The sequence below is a fragment of the Xyrauchen texanus genome, chromosome 28, assembly GCF_025860055.1.
Source record: "Xyrauchen texanus isolate HMW12.3.18 chromosome 28, RBS_HiC_50CHRs, whole genome shotgun sequence".
In the NCBI taxonomy this organism is placed as follows: Eukaryota; Metazoa; Chordata; class Actinopteri; order Cypriniformes; family Catostomidae; genus Xyrauchen; species Xyrauchen texanus.
Genome location: NC_068303.1, coordinates 40,506,442 through 40,526,460, shown reverse-complemented (window position 1 = coordinate 40,526,460; position 20,019 = coordinate 40,506,442). Strand labels below are relative to the sequence as shown.

The 20,019-nt window shown below is 45.0% G+C and overlaps 1 protein-coding gene across 1 annotated transcript; it reads left to right on the top strand.

Annotated features, from left to right (window-relative positions):
- Window positions 1–89: 89 nt before the first annotated feature.
- Window positions 90–18,738, top strand: tmem244 (transmembrane protein 244). The gene is given in 7 exon segments (XM_052095447.1): window positions 90–182; window positions 1,351–1,427; window positions 1,742–1,746; window positions 1,911–1,969; window positions 1,971–1,986; window positions 10,155–10,280; window positions 18,683–18,738. Coding segments are annotated over 7 exon segments (432 nt in total).
- The last annotated feature ends 1,281 nt before the right edge of the window (window positions 18,739–20,019 follow it).

Genomic DNA, 20,019 nt, shown 5'->3' with positions numbered 1-20,019 from the left:
GCTGTCTTAGTAGTATTTACCATTGGGTTGTTAGTATAGACAGGTCTAGAGATGTGCAACTGTGCCAATCAAAGAATTGTCGGACATTCATGTTTTTGGAATACTGTTGTCGGTGCTGTGGGACCACTCTGATCAAACGGCATGGCCAACTGCCAGTCAACAGCAAGATCCATGACACCTGGGTAAAGTCGTCTTATCTACGTTTGGTGCTGTCATCATCCAATGTTTACCAGAAGGATTCAACATGTGCGTGTAGTGTGTCATTTCCTACAGTAGCCACAATTTTGACTGAATCTTGAGACATGGAACAAAACAAGCTACAAAAATGAAAGAAAAAATGATGTATCAAGGAAATATTTCATCTACGATGTTTGGCTGCAGTCTCTTGCTTTTTCACTTTTTCATTTTTGTTTGTTTTTGCATGCCTTTAACTAAATATGGGTCAACACCATCAAATATGTATTTCAGGATCTTGACAAACCTGCCATTCACTACTATGAATGAAAGAATTGACATTACAGGATGGTTTCCAACTGATTTTCAGATCCATCTCCAACAAATTTCAAATGTTTTCAAATGTTACATGGTGGTTGTGAGAATGTGAAAATGTCCTCCTACACTCTCAGAGTTTTTTTTTTAAAGGATGTATGAACAATGTTGCGCTAAGAATTTTTTCTCCTAAATTGTCAGAACTGCAATTGAATATTAATGACATCATAAGGATGTTCCATAAATGTTTTAACAATGTTTATTCCTAAGCTTTACTTATGTTACCCAAAGATGTTGGACTGTTTCCTGTTTGGTGAAAATCTGGCTACAGAAAATCTGACAGTAAAGTAACTAAATAATCATATTTTGCAAATCAGACATATATATGTACAGTATATATATACATACAGTACAGTATATATATGTATATAGTTGATTTAAAAATGTGTTATCATGTGTTGAAATTAACATTAACCAAGATTAATAAATGTTGTAAAAGTATTTTTCAATGTTAGTACATGTTAACTAATGATGTTAACTACTGTTAACATATGTAACCTTATTTTAAAGTGTCACCCACTTTTTTCTCATTGATTGATCTCATTGTCCATGTGGAAAATAATGCCATATTCAGTATACAAATTTAATTTAGGCCTTTATGAACAATGGAAATTAACAAATTTGAGTATAATCTTTAAAAATCCATATCAAACACTCGTGTCTATCTACATTTGTTTCAATCAAATGGTTGTGCTGTGCTGTGTGTGTGTGTGTGTGTGTGTGTGTGTGTGTGTGTGTGTGTGTGTGTGTGTGTGTGTGTGTGTGTGTGCGCGCGTGCGTGTGTGTGTGTGTGTGTGTTAGGCTGTTCTGCAGAACCTGTTGATGTGTATTGTGTGCTTCTACTCTATTGTGGTCAGTCTCTGCATCGGCATTCTCTGGTAAGATTTTACACATTGAGAGGCACAACTTCCTCTCTCTCTCTCTCTCTCTCTCTCTCTCTCTCTCTCTCTCTCTCTCTCTCTGTCTGTGTGTGTTTGTAAATCTACCTCATATGTGGTGAAGAGTAACTGACTTCCTGAAAATAAAAAAGCTATGCTAAGCTAAATGCAACTAACCTTATAATTGTGTATAGTTAGGATAGTTAAATAAATAGACCCATCAGCTTTTAAAAAGCAGGAGAAAAAGCTTCCCATCTGTGTTATTTTGGCACATATTGGTAATATGGCTAAAACTAGTACCACATTTTGCCCAGTGTTAGTATCATGTGTTAAGCTGGTTAATCACTTTTCTGCTGTTGTGTATGCATTTACAAAATTATCAGTTGCACTCTATAAACAGCAAAAACATATTTGCATTATAGCAGCATCAGCACACAAAAATATTGATTTGAAAAACTCAGATGTTTTGATTTTTATTTGCAGAAGAGGCTGACAGCTTGTTAGCGCCTTTTGACTACATGACTCAACCATCATGGCAGAATAAGTCCAAAATATTTTGGTAGGCTGGATTTAAATCTCAAGGGTCTGCCCTACTTTATATTGTGTATTACTGTATTCAACTGTATAGAATAATATTTATATTATTAAATTATTATAATGTAACTAATAAATAATAATAGAACATTTTACTTGCAAATGCAGTTAACTATTAATATTGCATATTTTTTAGTCACATGTAAATACACATTTGACAGTAAATCATTGATTTTAGAGCTGGAATACAGAAATACATTTTATATTAACTGATATTAACAACAAACCTTATTTATCTTGGGTTATTTTCAGAAATTCTAACAGTAGGTCTCCATAACGGGTATTGATTTTTCACCGGGGTCTTAATTAATGAATGAACTGTTTACTTCAATTAAAGTTAGTTAGAACTGAAAATTTAGAGATGAGAAAAAGTCACAGATTTGTCCTCAATTAATGGGGGTCCAGGCATTAAAGCTCTTTTGTTCAATTCTCCTCTTCAATTTTATTTGCCCTTATTAAAATGAACCATGGTTCTTGCATAGTATCCAGAGTTTAACTGTGGTATTAGTAAGATCAGTGTAATCACAGGTGAAAACATGTTCCCCATTACCATGCTAAGATGCAACTATGGTTTCTAAAAACAAACAAACTATGGAATTTGTAATGAAAAACAATATCCTAAACACAAACGTATAAATTATAAAAACAACCCAGATAAAAAGTAAGCAATATTTACCAAATCAATAATATTTCATGTAATTACAGAAACTTATATAATAAATATACATTTCTGCCAGAACACCACAGTTTCTAACGACTTAGTTCAGGCATGAAACTCTACATGCGCAAGCTGATCTGTTAGCCAATCAGCTCGCTCAAAGGTGATTTATCAAGCCAATCAGCTCACATGGTCTAAGCTGATAGGTCGCTTGACACATAATCGAGTGAATGAATTTGCTTTTTGTTAAACTTGCCTGCTCTCTCTTTGCCTACATTTAAATATGCTTAGTTTGCATGTAAGCCGGTTTCACTGCAGTGCACTGCGAGACTTTTCTCTGAAACCTTCCTTCACCCCACCTCGATTTGTCTACATATGCTACAAGGGGATTGTATTTATGTCTAATTGTGTATCATCAGCATGTTATAAATACTTGATGCAACATGTCTTATGTTTTTCTAATTGTGCAGTAGCAGCAGTCCACATGCTTCACTCAATATGTCTGTGTATGTTCTAGCAGTAACAAGTCTCCATACTTGCCAAGTCCAATTTCCTATCAGTATGTCATCCTCACATTGACATGATAAATCTTTCCTAAAGTAAATTTCTATTAGTATGATGTTGTTTGGAGAGCAGATTCGTCAGCACTGCATGGGTGGTTTAATCGGGAAGCGTCGACACTTTACACTTTTGCAGTATTCGGTTGTGGTGCTTCCCATGCGCAGCAGTAAATGGGCTGGTTTGATTTTTGAAAATTGATTTTTACAGCACAAATTTAGACTGGAAAAATCTAAATAATGGTTAACTTTATCTACGGGTCATTAGATCTAGAGTTCTGCCTGTTCAAAATCACACACAGATAAAAAAAAGTGCAATAAGATAACAATTATTTGAATTAAATTAATAAAATTGGAAAATTGGAAACCACATACTCAGTAAAAACTTGTATGTAGAAGGGCTGTTACTCCTAAGATCATGTCATGTTTCATTTCTATTATTTGTTATTTTCACATTAATGAGGAAAAACTTGATTTATGAACTTTACAGTTGTAAAAGTGGCACTTACCATTCACGATGAGGGAAAAACAATCCAAAACATGTGACATTTTTGACCTCTGAGATATCTTTATGGTATTCATTAAGTATGCACAATTGATTAAATTAAGAATGAAATCACAATATGGTCTTGCTTTACCACAAAAGACTGTGTTTAATAAAACAGTCTGCATTCAAAGAACATTTAGATTCTTTACGGAGGATAGCAGAGTAGGTGCTTTAATATAGACTACTTATGCATTAAACACATGCATTCCAGCCAATCAGAATGAAGTATTCAAAAAGAGCATGGTATAAATTACTGTATGTTTATAAATACATATTATGATAAATACATAAAAATGTATAATACATAGGCCTATCTTTAAAAAAAATTCCCCCTGTCATCTTGTTTTCCCCTTTTATAATAAAAACATTAAAAGATTAGTTTTGTGTTTACATCTCTATACTCTTTGCAAACTTTCACACAATACACACATTTACATTCAAGACATTTTGATAAAAACTGTGCATAAATAATATGCTGCTAACTGCAGGCTGTAACGGTTACCCTGTCTTGTTTCACTGTTGCCCTCTTGTTTTCCATCTTGTCACTTTTGCACTTCTTAGTTTTCACTTTAGTCCCTTATGTAACTCCATAGTCCTCTGTTAGCGTTCGTGTTCCCTGTCATTGTTTTCACCTGCCCTCATTAGTTTGCCGTTTGCTTCTGTTAATCACCTTATTATCTTGTTTGAGTTCTGTTCGTTCATTGGCCCCTTTTCCCCTTGTTTATGTATTTATACCCTGTGTCTTTGTTCAGTCTTCGTCGATCGTTGTTTGATGTTAACCTGGTGTATCTTTCCTTCCCGAGTTCCCTGTTCGTGTCTACCTTGGTCAGCTTATTCAGTTTATCTTTCATTTCGAGGCTACAGGCGCTGGCTCTGGAGGCGACCCTACTAGTTTGCGGCTCACAGCTCACCGTGGGCGTCGTAGAGGAGGAGGACCCTACCCCTCCACCCACTGTGGAGACCCTTCAGCTGTCCGGGGCTCTTCCTGTCACGCCTGCCCCGGTCTGCAAACCAGAACCCACGCATGTCACAGTGTGCGAGCCAGCGGCCACGCATGTCACAGTGAGCGAGCCAGCAGCCACGCATGTCACAGTGAGCGAGCCAGCGGCCACGCATGTCACAGTGAGCGAGCCAGCGGCCACGTATGTCACAGTGAGCGAACCAGCGCCTACGGCCTCTACCATCAGCAAGCCTGAGCCCTCGTCAACCACGGCCAGCGAGCCTGAACCCACGCTGACCAGGAACAGCATCCCAGCCTCCCCAGTCGCATCAGCCCGGAGGAAGAGGAGAAAGGGAGTGGTCTCTGCGCTCCAGCCTCCGCCTGCCGCAGCCCCATGCCCGAAACGCCCCTTGACTCTGCCCTCAGCGCCCGGCGAACCTAAGCCGGCACATACCACGGTAACCCAGCCAGAGCCAGATGCCTCAGACGTCAGTGAGCCAGTGCCGTTAGCCTCAGACGTCAGTGAGCCAGTGCCGTTAGCCTCAGACGTCAGTGAGCCAGTGCCTGTAGCCTCGACCGTCCCAGAGCCAGCGCCTGTAGCCTCGACCGTCCCAGAGCCAGCGCCTGTAGCCTCGACCGTCCCAGAGCCAGCGCCTGTAGCCTCGACCGTCCCAGAGCCAGCGCCTGTAGCCGTGACCGTCCAAGAGCCAGTGCCAGTAGCCATGACCGTCCAAGAGCCAGTGCCAGTAGCCATGACCGTCCAAGAGCCAGTGCCAGTAGCCATGACCGTCCAAGAGCCAGAGCCAGTAGCCGTGACCGTCCAAGAGCCAGTGCCGGTAGCCATGACCGTCCACGAGCCAGTGCCAGTAGCCATGACCGTCCAAGAGCCAGTGCCAGTAGCCATGACCGTCCACGAGCCAGTGCCAGTAGCCATGACCGTCCAAGAGCCAGTGCCAGTAGCCAAGACCGTCCAAGAGCCAGTGCCAGTAGCCATGACCGTCCAAGAGCCAGCACCAGAAGCCTCGATCGTCCAAGAGCCAGCACCTCTCGAGTCTCCCAGGGCTCCTCCTCCCGAGCTTTCCAGAGCTCCGCCTTCCGAGTCTCCCGAGCTTTCCAGAGCTCCGCCTTCCGAGTTTCCCGAGCTTTCCAGAGCTCCGCCATCCGAGTTTCCCGAGCTTTCCAGAGCTCCGCTGTCCGAGTTTCCCTAGCTTTCCAGAGCTCCGCCGTCCGAGTTTCCCGAGCTTTCCAGAGCTCCGCCGTCCGAGTTTCCCGAGCTTTCCAGAGCTCCGCCGTCCGAGTTTCCCGAGCTTTCCAGAGCTCCGACTTCCGAGTTTCCCGAGCTTTCCAGAGCTCCGCCGTCCGAGTTTCCCGAGCTTTCCAGAGCTCCGCCCTCCGAGCTTCCCAGAGCTCCGCCTCTCAAGCCTCTCGGGCCTTCTAGGGCTCCGCCTCTCAAGCCTCTTGAGCCTACCAGGGCTCCGCTCCTCAAGCCCCTCGAGCCTTCCAGGGCTCCGCCTCTCAAGCCTCCCAAGCTTTCCAGAGCCCCGCCCTCCGAGCTTCCCAGAGCTCCGCCTCTCAAGCCTCTCGAGCCTTCCAGGGCTCCGCCTCTCAACCCTCTCGAGCCTACCAGGGCTCCGCCCCTCAAGCCCCTCGAGCCTTCCAGGGCTCCGCCTCTCAAGTCTCTCGAGTCTTCTAGGGCTCCGCCCCTCAAGTCTCTCGAGTCTTCCAGGGCTCCGTCTCTCAAGCCTCCCAAGCTTTCCAGAGCTCCGCCCCCTGAGCTTCCCAGAGCTCCGCCTCTCAAGCCTTCCAAGGCTCCGCCCCTCAAGCCTCTCGAGCCTGCCAGGGCTCCGCCTCCTGAACCTCTCGAGCCTTCCAGGGCTCCGCCTCTCGAGCCTTCCAGGGCTCCGCCCCCTGAGTCTCCTACGGCTCCGCCCCCAGAGCCTCTTGAGCCTCCTACGGCTCCGCCCCCAGAGCCTCTCGAGCCTCCTGCAGCTCCGCCTACGGGGCCTCCTGTGGCTCCGCCCCCAGAGCCTCCTACGGCTCCGCCTCCAGAGCCTCCTATTGCTCCGCCTCTCGATCCACTCAAGCCTTTGACGGCTCCGCCCTCCGAGCCTCCCGAGCCTCCTACGGCTCCGCCGCTCGAGCCACTCAAGCCTTCGACGGCTCCGCCCTCAGAGCCTCCCGAGCCTCCTATGGCTCCGCCTCCCGAGCCTCCTCCGGCACCGCCTCTCAAGCCACTCAAGCCTTCGACGGCTCCACCCTCAGAGCCTCCTACGTCTCTGCCCCCAGAGACTCCAGAGTCTTCCTGGTCTCCGCTCCTAGAGCCTCCCACGGCGCCGCCTACCCCGGCTCCGCCTCCTGAGCCTCCTTCGGTTCCACCTCCTGAGCCTCCCTCAGCTCCGCCTTCTGGGCCTTCCGAGCCATCACCTCCCTCGGCTCCGCCTCAGAGGTCCTCCTTGGCTCCGCCTCACGCGGCTCCGCCGGCCTCCCCTGAGGCCACTCCATCTCCTAGGCCACCAAAACCGGCCTCTGTCCTGTGGTCTTCTCCCAGGTCCCCTGAACCGGCCCTTGGCCCACGACCACCTCCCAGGCCACCAAAGCCGGCCTCTATCCTGTGGCCTCCTCCCAGGCCTCCTGACCCGGTCCCTGTCTTGTGGCCTCCTCCCAGGGCTTCTGACCCTGTTCCCGTCCTGTGGCCTCTTCCCAGGCCCCCTGACCCAGTCCCTGTCCTGTGGCTTCTCCCCAGACCTCCTGACCCAGCCCCAGTCCCGTGGCCTCTTCCTAGGCCCCCTGATCCAGTCCCTGTCCTGTGGCCTCCACCCAGGCCTCCTGACCCTGTTCCCGTCCTGAGTCCTCCCTCCTGGCCTCCTGACCCAGTCCCCGTCCAGTGGCCTCCTCCCAGGTTCCCCAAACCTGTCCTAGCCCGGTGGCCCGCTCCCAGACCATCAAAACCTGTCCCTGCCCGGTCGATATCTCCCTGGGCCCCTAACCCTCATCTCCACTTGTGCCCCCGTGGACTGACTCATTTCCCCCCCGGACTTCCTGTCTGCCCCTGGCACCTCCCGGACCTGCCTGTCTTGCCCTCTGTGCCCCCCGGACTTCCTGCCTGCCCAGTGTGCCCCCCTGGTCTGCCTGTCTGCCCATGTGCCCACTTGTACTGTCTGTTTGCCCCTGGTGCCCTCATGTTGTCCTTGTGGATTTTTGTCTTTTGTTGTTTGTTGTCAAGGATCGTCTGGTATCCGATCCTTGAGGGGGGCTATGTAACGGTTACCCTGTCTTGTTTCACTGTTGCCCTCTTGTTTTCCATCTTGTCACTTTTGCACTTCTTAGTTTTCACTTTAGTCCCTTATGTAACTCCATAGTCCTCTGTTAGCGTTCGTGTTCCCTGTCATTGTTTTCACCTGCCCTCATTAGTTTGCCGTTTGCTTCTGTTAATCACCTTATTATCTTGTTTGAGTTCTGTTCGTTCATTGGCCCCTTTTCCCCTTGTTTATGTATTTATACCCTGTGTCTTTGTTCAGTCTTCGTCGATCGTTGTTTGATGTTAACCTGGTGTATCTTTCCTTCTCGAGTTCCCTGTTCGTGTCTACCTTGGTCAGCTTATTCAGTTTATCTTTCATTTCCCCATCGTGGGTTGTTCCTTTGTGTTTTCCTGTTTGGTTCATTGAATAAAGTTCAACTGCGTTTGGAGCCGCATTTCCTCGTCTGCCTCGTTACGCAAGCGTAACACAGGCCTACCACTGTCTGCGTCTCAGGCTGTTGTAGCGCTCGTGGGTGATACTTCTCTTGTTGAGATTTCGATGATTTTGAATTCCACCATACCAATAGTGCAAATGACATGATAGATGGCCAGTCCCATGCACACACGTGCTTGTGTGAAGAGAGAGAGGGAGCGCTGCTGCTCTGGATTGATTAGATCAGATTCCGATCAGGTTTTAGAAAATCACACCAAACAGAATGAAATATTTTGATGTCAAATTGAAAAAAAATTACGTAGGTAAAAGTTGTATGGAATAATGCATTAACATATAGAAACAATATTATACATCTATATATCTATATATTATACAATTTGATAGTAGCAAATGAGCTATACATAAAATAATAATGTAAGTTCTTACCATCGGAATTCAAGCTTGATGAACCACACTGATGTTTTAGTGAATCTGTGTCAGTAGGGGGCAGTCAGCATAACTCCAGTTGTACAGACAGCACGCCTCTTCAAACCAACGAGAGCATCAGCTCAACCTTCCACAGATGATGCGCTATAGCGCTTAAAGACAGCTGGACCGAGCACAGCAGAATGCAGTGATCTCGAGACACGTTTTTCAAAGTTTCTAACTACGTTTAAATTGACACAGCAGCCTAAAATCACAGCGTTTTTTTTACTGGAAATGCTGAAAACTAGTGAGATGCGATGCAACCAAAGTGAGACGCTCCAAAAGCATCCATCTAATGCACGAGTACATAGACCAACAATTAAAAATAGCCCAGAGAGAATTAAGTCAATAACAGGGTTGTTCAATTATATGGAAATAAAATCAACAATATCTTTACATTTATAGCCAGTTTTTTGTGCCTGGGCATAAAAAGTTGCATACTCCAATATTTAATTTGACCGCCTTTAGCTTTGATCTTGTATTGATGACAGGAGATTCAAACCACTGTGTAAAGTCTCCTCCAGCACATCCCAAAGACTTTCAATGGGGTTAGGGTCAGGACTCTGTGGTGACCAATTCATGTGTGAAAATGATTCCTCATGCATTGTTGCATTGTTCATGTGGAAATGCTCTTTCTTTTACTATTAAACATAGCCGTGAGTTCTACTGTCCATTTTTTACAAAGTGAATTTTAGTGATCTCTGATCAAGATCATTCAAGACTTTTTCTGCCCACATTTCTTCTGTGAAACTGACGGTTCACCACTATCCTTCCTTTAATAAAGCGTTGGACAGTTCTTAACCCAGTTCCAGTGATTTGAGCAATCTCAATAGTTGATTTCTTTACTTGATGCAGATCAATAATTTGCCCCTTCTGAAACACCGTAACATCTTTTCCAGGACCTCGGGTTACGTCTTCCGACATGATTGTTTAAGAAATGAGAAGCTACACACTGCATCAGTTAGAGTCAAAAGAATTGTTGTCAGCCGAAACATATTAATTACTGCAATAATGATCCAATCATAGACTCTTAACTGTCTGCTTATTTAAATACAAACTATGACTTTTTTTAAGGCCAGGCAATGTATGTACATTATGTATTTGAATTGTCTGAATTATAATATTCTTCATTATCTTTATTTGAGGGCTTTTCTGAGTTGATATTCATATTTTTGATTAAATAATATAAAGATTAGATTAATTAATCCATACATCATGTAAACAAATTCAGATTTTTAATTGATTGACAGCTCTAGTGATTTGGTTTTGTCTAGTGAGTGTGATTTCGACAGAGGTGATGTACATTCTGGGTGGTCTGATGTTCGTGTGGATTGTGGAGGAGTGGGTGTGGGATTACGCCATCAATGTCACTCTGCTTCATGTTGGACTGACCGTAGCAGGTAAGAACTTCTAAACAGAGAAGGACAGAAGATTAAACATATTTAGGGAGATACATGGTCAAACGCATTTTTTTATAGACAGTTGGTCAAGAATAAGGAAAAACACAGATATTTCAGGACACCTAATTCACTGATATTGGTCAATTATTTGATTTGTTCCATTTTCACTTTTCGGTGAACTATCCCTTTAACAGTGAAAAGTGTTCTAAGTGATTTTACCTCTGGATAAGGATGTCACAGAGACATGCGGGTGGACTCATTTCACTCGGGCAACCAGTAGTCATTCACTTACACCCTAGCAACTGTGTAATCACTCCCTAGCAACCAGCTAAAACACCCAGCAGTGGTAAACAGTAACATGCTCAGCCTATTTCTGTACCTCAATATCAAAGAGACGTGGGGGTGGACTCTTAAGAACTTAGTCCCATTGTAGGCACAATGGGGGCCACTACTATAATTCAGCACAGGATTATTATAAGAGACACAGGAGTGGGATCTTTTGACTTGTGGCAGTGTAAGTATCTCAAACGTCCTGGTGGCAAATGTTGCTAAGGCAAACACCATATCACATTTTCTTCAGAAAATGTTTCTATGTAATTATTTTTGTAATATTATTTGGTGAGACTAGTGCCTCAGAAATTACATGCTTCAGCTTGCAGCCTTGTCCCATAGACTTCCATTGTAAGTGCACTTACTTTAAACACCTTTTGCCTTTGTTTTTTTTTTTTTCAAAATGAGGGTAGAACCCAGGTCTCCCACGTAACTGACGAAACACACTTATGGACACGCAACAGGAGAATGAAAAATGTAATAGGTTTTTGGAGGGTTTCATAAAGAAATATAGCTTAAAAAGCTTATAATTTTAACATGCTTATAGCACTAACATTAATTCTTCTGTTAAGAAGTATTGACCTGCAAAGTTGCTTACATTTTCGTTTAGTTTTAGTAAAGTATAGTTTTAGGGTTTGTGGCGTCACGTCATCATGACAATTAAGTTAAATTAGATATAACTGTACACAGAAAAGGTTAGTAAGTGATTTTATCATAATCAAGTGTAGCATCAGTTCAGGGAGATCATGTTAGTCAAGCTGCTCAGCTGATCATGACGTCTACCAAAACAATACAGACCTCTTATCAGAGCGGTTCTATTTAAGTCCTCAATTTATTCATAGCTTTTATTCATGGGTCCAAGCTGTAACACCCTCATCCATCCCCAGCTCCACCTCTTGAATGGCAGCTTTGCCTTTTAGTTTTTCTCTACATCTGTCTTGTGTTCTATGCTCTTAAGACTACAATTGATTGCCAGTTGGAATTCCTATCTTCAATGTGTTATTGTACTCTTGATTTTTCAACTTGATATCAGTTCTTTTCAAGTCAAGTCAAGTGGTTTTTACTGTCGTTTCAACCATATACAGTTAGTACAGTACACAGCAAAACGAGACAACGTTCCTCCAGGACCATGGTGCTACATAAAAACAACAAAGGACCAACACAGGACCACATGAGACAACACAACGAAATAAAATACCTATATAAAATACCTATATATACCTATATAAAGTGCACGTGCAAACATGTGCAAAGTACGGGACAGTACAACAAATGTCTGACAATGAACAGGACAATAGACAGTGCAGCGCCGACCAGTACTCAGTAGTGCAAAAAGATGACAGTTTCTAAAAACGTAAACATAACATACTATGAGATAGTGTTCTATGCACATAGCAGTTATTGAGGTAGCAGACAGTTATAAAGTGACAGTAATTAAAGTGCAACTCAGGACACGTGTGTGTGTGTGTGTGTGTGTGTGTGTGTGTGTGTGTGTGTGTGTGTGTGTGTGTGTCAAACCAGTCTCTGAGTATTGAGGAGTCTGATGGCTTGGGGGAAGAAGCTGTTACACAGTCTGGCCGTGAGGGCCCGAATGCTTCGGTACCTCTTGCCAGACGGCAGGAGGGTAAAGAGTTTGTGTGAGGGGTGTGTAGGGTCGTCCACAATGCTGGTTGCTTTGCGGATACAGTGTTTTTTGTAAATGTCTTTGATGGAGGGAAGAGAGACCCCAATGATCTTCTCAGCTGTCCTCACTATCCTCTGCAGGGTTTTGCGGTCCGAAACGGTGCAAGTCCCAAACCAGGCAGTGATGCAGCTGCTCAGGATGCTCTCATTAGTCCCTCTATAGAATGTAGTGAGGATGGGGGGTGGGAGATGTGCTTTCCTCAGCCTTCGAAGAAAGTAGAGACGCTGCTGGGCTTTCTTGGTGATATAGCTGGTGTTGAGGGACCAGGTGAGGTTCTCCACCAGGTGAACACCAAGGAATTTGGTGCTCTTGACGATCTCCACAGAGGAGCCGTCGATGTTCAGCGGAGTGTGTTCACTTTGTGTTCTCCTAAAGTCAACAACCATCTCTTTTGTTTTGTCGACATTCAGGGACAGGTTGTTGGCTCTACACCATTTCGTCAGCCAATGCATCTCCTCTCTGTATGCTGACTCGTCGTTCTTGCTGATGAGACCCACCACGGTCATGTCATCGGCGAACTTGATGATGTGGTTCGAGCTGTGCATTGCTGCACAGTCGTGAGTCAGCAGAGTGAACAGCAGTGGACTGAGCACACATCCCTGGGGGGCTCCAGTGCTCAGTGTGGTGGTGGTGGAGATGCTGTTCCCGATCCGGACTGACTGAGGTCTCCCAGTCAGGATGTCCAGGATACAGTTGCAGAGGGAGGTGTCCAGGCCCAGCAGGTTCAGCTTTCCAATCAGGTGCTGGGGAATGATTGTGTTGAATGCTGAGCTGAAATCTATGAACAGCATTCGAACGTATGAGTCCTTATTGTCTAGGTGGGTGAGGGCCAGATGGAGGGTTGTGGCGATGGCATCGTCTGTTGAACAGTTTGGACGATACGCAAACTGCAGTGGGTCTAGTGAGGGGGGCAGCTGGGTCTTAATGTGCCTCATGACGAGCCTCTCGAAGCACTTCATGATGATAGGTGTAAGTGCGACGGGACGGTAGTCGTTGAGGCTGGACACTGAAGACTTCTTTGGCATGGGGATGATGGTGGTGGCCTTGAAGCACGATGGAACAACGGCGCTGCTCAGAGAGATGTTGAAGATGTCGGTAAGAACATCTGTTAGCTGGTCTGCACATCCTCTGAGCACTCTGCCAGGAATGTTGTCTGGTCCAGCAGCCTTCCGTGGGTTGACTCTACGTAGAGTTTTCCTCACATCTGCCGTGGTAAGACAGAGCACCTGGTCGTTGGGAGGAGGGGTGGTCTTCCTCGCCACAACGTCGTTCTGCACTTCAAACCTAGCGTAGAAGTCATTCAGCGCATCTGGAAGGGAGGCATCTTTGTCACAGGCAACTGATGTTGTCCTGTAGTTGGTGATGGCCTGGATGCCCTGCCACATGCGCCGCGTGTCACCGCTGTCCTGGAAGTGACTGTGGATTCTCTGGGCGTGTGCGCGCTTTGCCTCTCTGATTGCCCGTGACAGTTTGGCCCTAGCTGTTCTTAGGGCTGCCTTATCGCCTGCTCTGAAGGCGGAGTCTCGGGACCTCAGCAGCGTGCGCACCTCCGCAGTCATCCACGGCTTCTGGTTGGAGCGTGTGGTGATGGTCTTGGAGAAAGTGACATCATCAATGCACTTGCTGATGTAGCTGGTCACTTTTAAGTCTCCATTTAATGTATGTAAAGGGATTAATGGAAAGGAGGAGGTGAGAACCGGCTTGACAATATAAATTATATTTTAATTATAAACTTATCCAAAAAGACAAACCCACACACAAGTGTCGGACAGCTGTCCGTAAATCTCCCTCTCTCTCTCTGGCACTGCCATCTTCGGTCGGCCCTTATCCCTCTCGAGCCTGATTAGGGGCCGGGTGTGCAGAATCTCAACCCGGCCCCACCCTCCGCCCTGCCACATTTCTCCCTTTTTGTCTCAGGCCGGGGAGCCCCCGGCATGACGCACACCCCCCCCCCCCTTTCCCTGGGGAGAGGCATGCCTTCAGCCTGTCTGCCGGCAGGTCAACTCCATCTACCTGGATGAGGGAGGGGAAAGGGGAGGGAAACAAAAAAAAAGTTTGGCATCTACATGCCGTAAAGTGATCATGCCAAATTAACAAAACATTTTAAAAAACAGAGGGAAAGGCCAACACGGAGCGGCAATGGGAGAGAGAGAGAGAGGAGAGAGAGACAGACAGAAACAAACACTTATTTTCCGTTTCTCCGATTTGCCGCAGCTTGGTCCTCGGCCACTCCTCCACCCTCTAATGGATGGCAGCTGCACCTCCCCGGGCAGATCGGAGGTAGTCCTCCGGTCCCTGGCTGATGGAATGCCCTGCCGCATTTTTGGTGGACGGTAGGTGTCCCCCCTGCCCTTGGCAGTGGTAACTGCTCCAGGCGGTTGGTTGGGAGCCCCTCCTACCCTCGTGGTTGCCGGCCGTTCCTCCACTTACAGGCCGCAGTTGCTCCTTTGGGGTGGATGGTAGCGGTGAGAACTCCACAACGGCACATCCCTCCTTCCAGGATTTTGGCACCAGTGTAAAGGGATTAATGGAGAGGAGGAGGCATGAACCGGCTTGAGAATAATAATAATATTTTAATAAGAAACTTAAACAAAAAGACAAACACACAATGGTGTCGGACAGCTGTCCGTAAATCTCTCTCTGTCACACTGCCATCTTCGGTTGGCCTTTATCCCTCTCGAGGGCTAATTAGCCTGATTAGCCTGATGCACAATGTATTATTTATAAAGTAGTCAGAATGTTTAAAAAACATTTACAATGTGCAATTAAAATTCGAATTAAAATTTATTTGGGGGGAGGGTTGGGTGCGCTAGGGAGCAAGCGATAAAGTAGGTGGAATTTTGCAAAGCTCTTCAGAACATTTAGTCATTTAAGTTTTACTTTGGCAAAATATAAAAAAAAAAAACAGTCTTTCTTCCGACTTGCTCACTAACCGATTAGAAAAACAAACCATGACCGTTAAGAACACCCAATAATACTAACACTGCAATGACTGAGCATGTTAAGACCATCACACCGTCTCCCCCCAGGGCCTAGAGTGACTCCGCTTCAGAAAATGCGACGGTATAAGTCCAACTGAAATCATGGCCTTAAAGAATTAACTCTTGGCATCGTTGCAAGCATATTTTGCTGATGTCTTCAAGGATGACATTCGGGCAGTGCGAAATGTGAAATGTCTGCTATAAAATTAGAGATACAAGCTGCCAAAACAGAACTTTCTAACTTCAAAGCCGCTATAAAAACCAAAGTGGCTGCAATGGAAAACTTTGTGAAAGAGATGGAGAATAGACTCTCTGGGTGTTCAGATGATGTCACGGTTTTACAGCGCACAGTGCAACAGGTTTCATCTCAGGTGGCTGCTTTAGAGGACAAATGTGAGGACTTGGAAGGAAGATCCAGATGCAATAATATACAGATAGTTGGTGTACCAGAAGGCCAAGACAGCTGCAGTACAACTGCAGTCTCTATGCTGCTCAATTAAGCTTTCCAACTCGAAAAAAGCTCCTTTACTGGACAGAGCGCACCGGACCTTATAACCACCACCAAAACAAGCCCTCCCCCCAGAGCCATAGTGGCCCGTCTTCATTACGTTCACGACTGCTCAAACATCCTATTCCTTGCCAGAGAACAGAGGTGATTGAAGGTGTATGATCTAACCATCTCTGTCTACCCAGATAGACAGTAAGAGTTTCCCGGGCACAAACAGCATACAATGGCATCAGACAGCACCTGCGTGGGATCGAGGGACTTCGAGGGACTTGGCGTAATTAATTTAGCATGGCTACGCATCACCTACAATGGAGTGGAGAAGATTTTTACCTCGACCCGTGATGCCCAGAAACACATCACACAATATATTACAAAGCAGGTGACTACAATCCGCTGATGGTCTTTCATGGAAGGAGGAGGTTATCTCTCACTGTATCTAAGCTGGCTTGACATTATCTTAAGCTAGCCCATCTTGGTCAGCTGCACGAACATCGCCATTAACCCATGGTTTCTAGTTGGGGTAGATCTGTATTGTTTTTGTTGGCACAACGTCTTCTACGCACTTCCTGATAAACACGTTACGCTATCAGCGTAAACCTCGCCATGGCAACATTGCGGTCGTGGCTTTCTTTTGTCTCGAGAAAAAGCCACTTCGGTAAGCACGACATGATCATCAGGTTCCCCAAAGGCGCCCGGAGGTTGAACCCTCCCCGGCCAAGCCTGTTTCCCTCTGTGAACCTGCAAGCAAGCTGCCCCGTGAGGAGGCAGACCCAGCCTTCTCATTGCTGTGTCCGGTACAAGCTTTGTGTATCTATTTGGACCGCACGCAGAGCTCTAGACGTTCTGATCAGCTCTTTGAGCAGCTTCGCCGGACAGCGGAAAGGGAATGCCGTCTCCAAACAGAGATTAACTCACTGGGTCATCGACGCCATCTCTCTGGCCTACCAGACCCAGGCCGTGCATGCCCCCTTGCGGGTTCGAGCACACTCGACGAGAAGTGTGGCATCCTCGTGGGCACTGGCCAACGTCACCTCCCTAGTAGACATCTGCAGAGCAGCGGGCTGGGCAACACCCAATACCTTCGCAGATTCTACAATCTCAGGGTTGAGTCGGTTGAGTCCCGTGTTTTGTCAGGTCCGACCGGGTGTTCCGACCAGGTGTTCCGCTTGCACACAGCGCCCTTCACCAAGTTGATCCAGTGTGCTTTCTATCCCAGGTTAGCCACTAAGCGTCGCTCCCTGGATGTTCTCCTCCCTAGCCCTCTGGCCTGCAAATTCAGCGGAGCAATTCGCTTCCAGACCCACTACGAGTCACAGGTGCTCTGTACTGGGGTCGGGCTCCACGGGCTTAGTTCCCTTCTCAGGCAAACTCCCTGTGATGTATTTCCCGCGGTACGGTCCCCCTGTCGGAGGACCCACATTTCCCTTAGGCAGCCCCGTTGCCCCGGTTGCCGTGCTTGTGGAGTCCCCCCTCATTAGGCTGGACCTACCACTGTACCACTTTCATAACCCTCGTGGTGTATTTGCCACATGTTACCTCCCCCTAGATTGGGCAGGATGTGGCCTCCACAGGGTCTTTTCCCCCTGAAAGAACAGTACCGGTAAAGACCGCCTTCCCCGATGCATCTGATAGCGTTAAGTTTGCCCCAGCCGCTCACATTCTATGTGAGAGACATAGTGAGAGAAAAGGCTGCGGCTGCCGGACTTCCATACTAGTCATGTAGCACCTATTCCCCCCCTCAAGGGTGCATGGAACCTAAGGTCTTTATGTGACATCTCTTTGGGGGCATTGGGGAGGGCTATGTGCAGCCGACACAGTTGCCTCTAGCACGCAGTAGCCTGCTTGCACCTGTCTCGACGGTTCACGTAACACGGTCAGTATGTGGCGTTTTAGATGGGACCCCTTGTGTCACTTCATTTGACACAACTTCGAGTGAGTGACAGAAGGGGTACGTCATGGTTACTGTCGTAACCTCTGTTCCCCGAGGGAGGAAACGAGACGTTGAAATTTTGCACCGACCAAAGTTAAATTATCCCAATTCACTCTCAAAATAGACCCAGATTTTTGCTCTTTTAAATGAAAAGTAATAAATCAATTTATGTAGTAGTCAACATAATGCCACAAATGCTGTTGATTGAGCTTAACTTCTATTGAAAATTACTTTAACTTGTATTGGGCCAGGTATGTTCCTTTTATGTGTTTTTATTATGATTTAGGGTGAACAGACGTTCTCTTTTCCCTGGACATGTGCTCTTTTTCAGACCTGAAATAAAGTGTCTTGGCCAGGATTTTATTTGGCTTTGTCTTCATATTGATGTGCACTCTACAGTTTGGTCTGTACAGTAGGGAGCACTTGGTTATATATTCTGTGTATTTTATACGGTGCATCAGTTTTCACAATTTTACATATCCTTAATTACAAATTAGCAAATTAACACGTTAAATTGAAGTGGATATTTACCTGCAAACAATTAAAGCAAGAGGCTACTTTAAAGACATAACATTGAGAAACATGTGTTGGGTGAATAGGGGCTAATAAATACCAATAAATACATTTTCAGATGTATCTTTATATTCTTGCTTTTGTTGTAGTTGTTAATGATGAGTCCAAACAGGTGTTTGTTTTAGAGGTCGGCTGCACCTTTGACCCTAGCCTAGAGGAAGATTTATGACAAAGGTCATTAAATACCAACTTATCGTGAACATTATTTCAGAAGTGGGTTATAGGTGGAGAATACTGGTTTTCATATTCGGCAGTTTAGGACATAGATGGCTGTCTGGAAATGTCCAAAAAATGAGCTAAGAGGATTGCATTGTAGCCTAGATTTGAAAATGTTTGTCATCTGTTTTGAATCTGTTTTACTGTAACTATAATTCTTTCATTTTTTTTTTTATTTTTTTTTGGCTGATTTTCCATCAACAGAGCATTGGTGGATTGCGTTTGGTAAGTTCTAACATCAAATATTATTCAGGGCACAAAAATAAAGATTATTCCCAAAAATGTTCTGCTGGTTTGGTTGGACCAGTATTTCAGATTTTTAATTGACCTGGCAAAATTTAAACTGGCCCCATAAATAACAATATTAAAAACCAATAATTAAACAAACAAACATTTTATTTGAGCTTACTATCACAAATAATTCTCACAATATCTACAAAACCTCATCTATGTCAGACTTGAAAACATTACCACAAGTTAAACATTAACAAGTTTCAGTCAGAATTCCCAACAGCAATGTTCAATACGTCACAGAAACTATACTATATTTAAGTTTGCAAAGGTGTGTACATCAATACATCACAGAAAATCAACTATACTATATTTAAGTTTGCAAAGGTGTGTACATGGTCAATGATAGTAAGATACAGTATAGTGGCAACGTAACACTGGCCCAATAGGACAATTGACAGTTCCATGAACTGGCCAAAAACTCTCTCACATTATCATCCTGGGCCAGCAGGCCGTTGCTGAAACATATGATCTGACCCATTATCTTTGTCTCATCAAGTGTTGTTAAATTGTTAAATTTTTTACAAGGCATTTTTTGGCAAGTTGTAATTTGTTAGTTTATAGAGTCATTAATGTCTGGAATGGGTCTTCCTTTGTTATAATGATAAGATACTGGCCAAGCTATTATATCACCAGCACTCTACACTGACATCATCAGATTATGATCTGTGTTGGTTTATTGGTGTAGGTTATTCTTCAATCAGAACAAACAATTTATTTTTATTTTTCTAGTGTAGGTATATATTTTTCCAAAATTCGAAAAATGTCAATACCACTACAAACATTCTGAAAATCATCTGTATAACAAATTACACCAAAATCCATTTAAAGGTTGATCAAAGCCATGATCAGATCTTTATTCCAGGGCATGTGATACATGTATTCACACAGATGCAACAGTTTGAAGGGGTTTCCTTTAGGAATAAATTCCATTAATTCGGCCATCACTAATATACAGGCTACATTAAGAAGATTTGTATGTATGTATTCTCATAACCAACCAAATATGACACTGGAATGAAACATATCCAGACATAATTAAACATTAATATGTTTACAGTTTAAAAGTTTCATGTCCTTCAAACTTTGGCTCAAAATTATCTCCAGACTGAGCCGCACAGAACTGACTAGAAACCATTTTAATTTGTGCTACCATTCAGAAATTATGCCAACGCAAATTTAACGAGGCAGATGTGAAACAGGAAGTGAGACTATTTCTCGGCAAT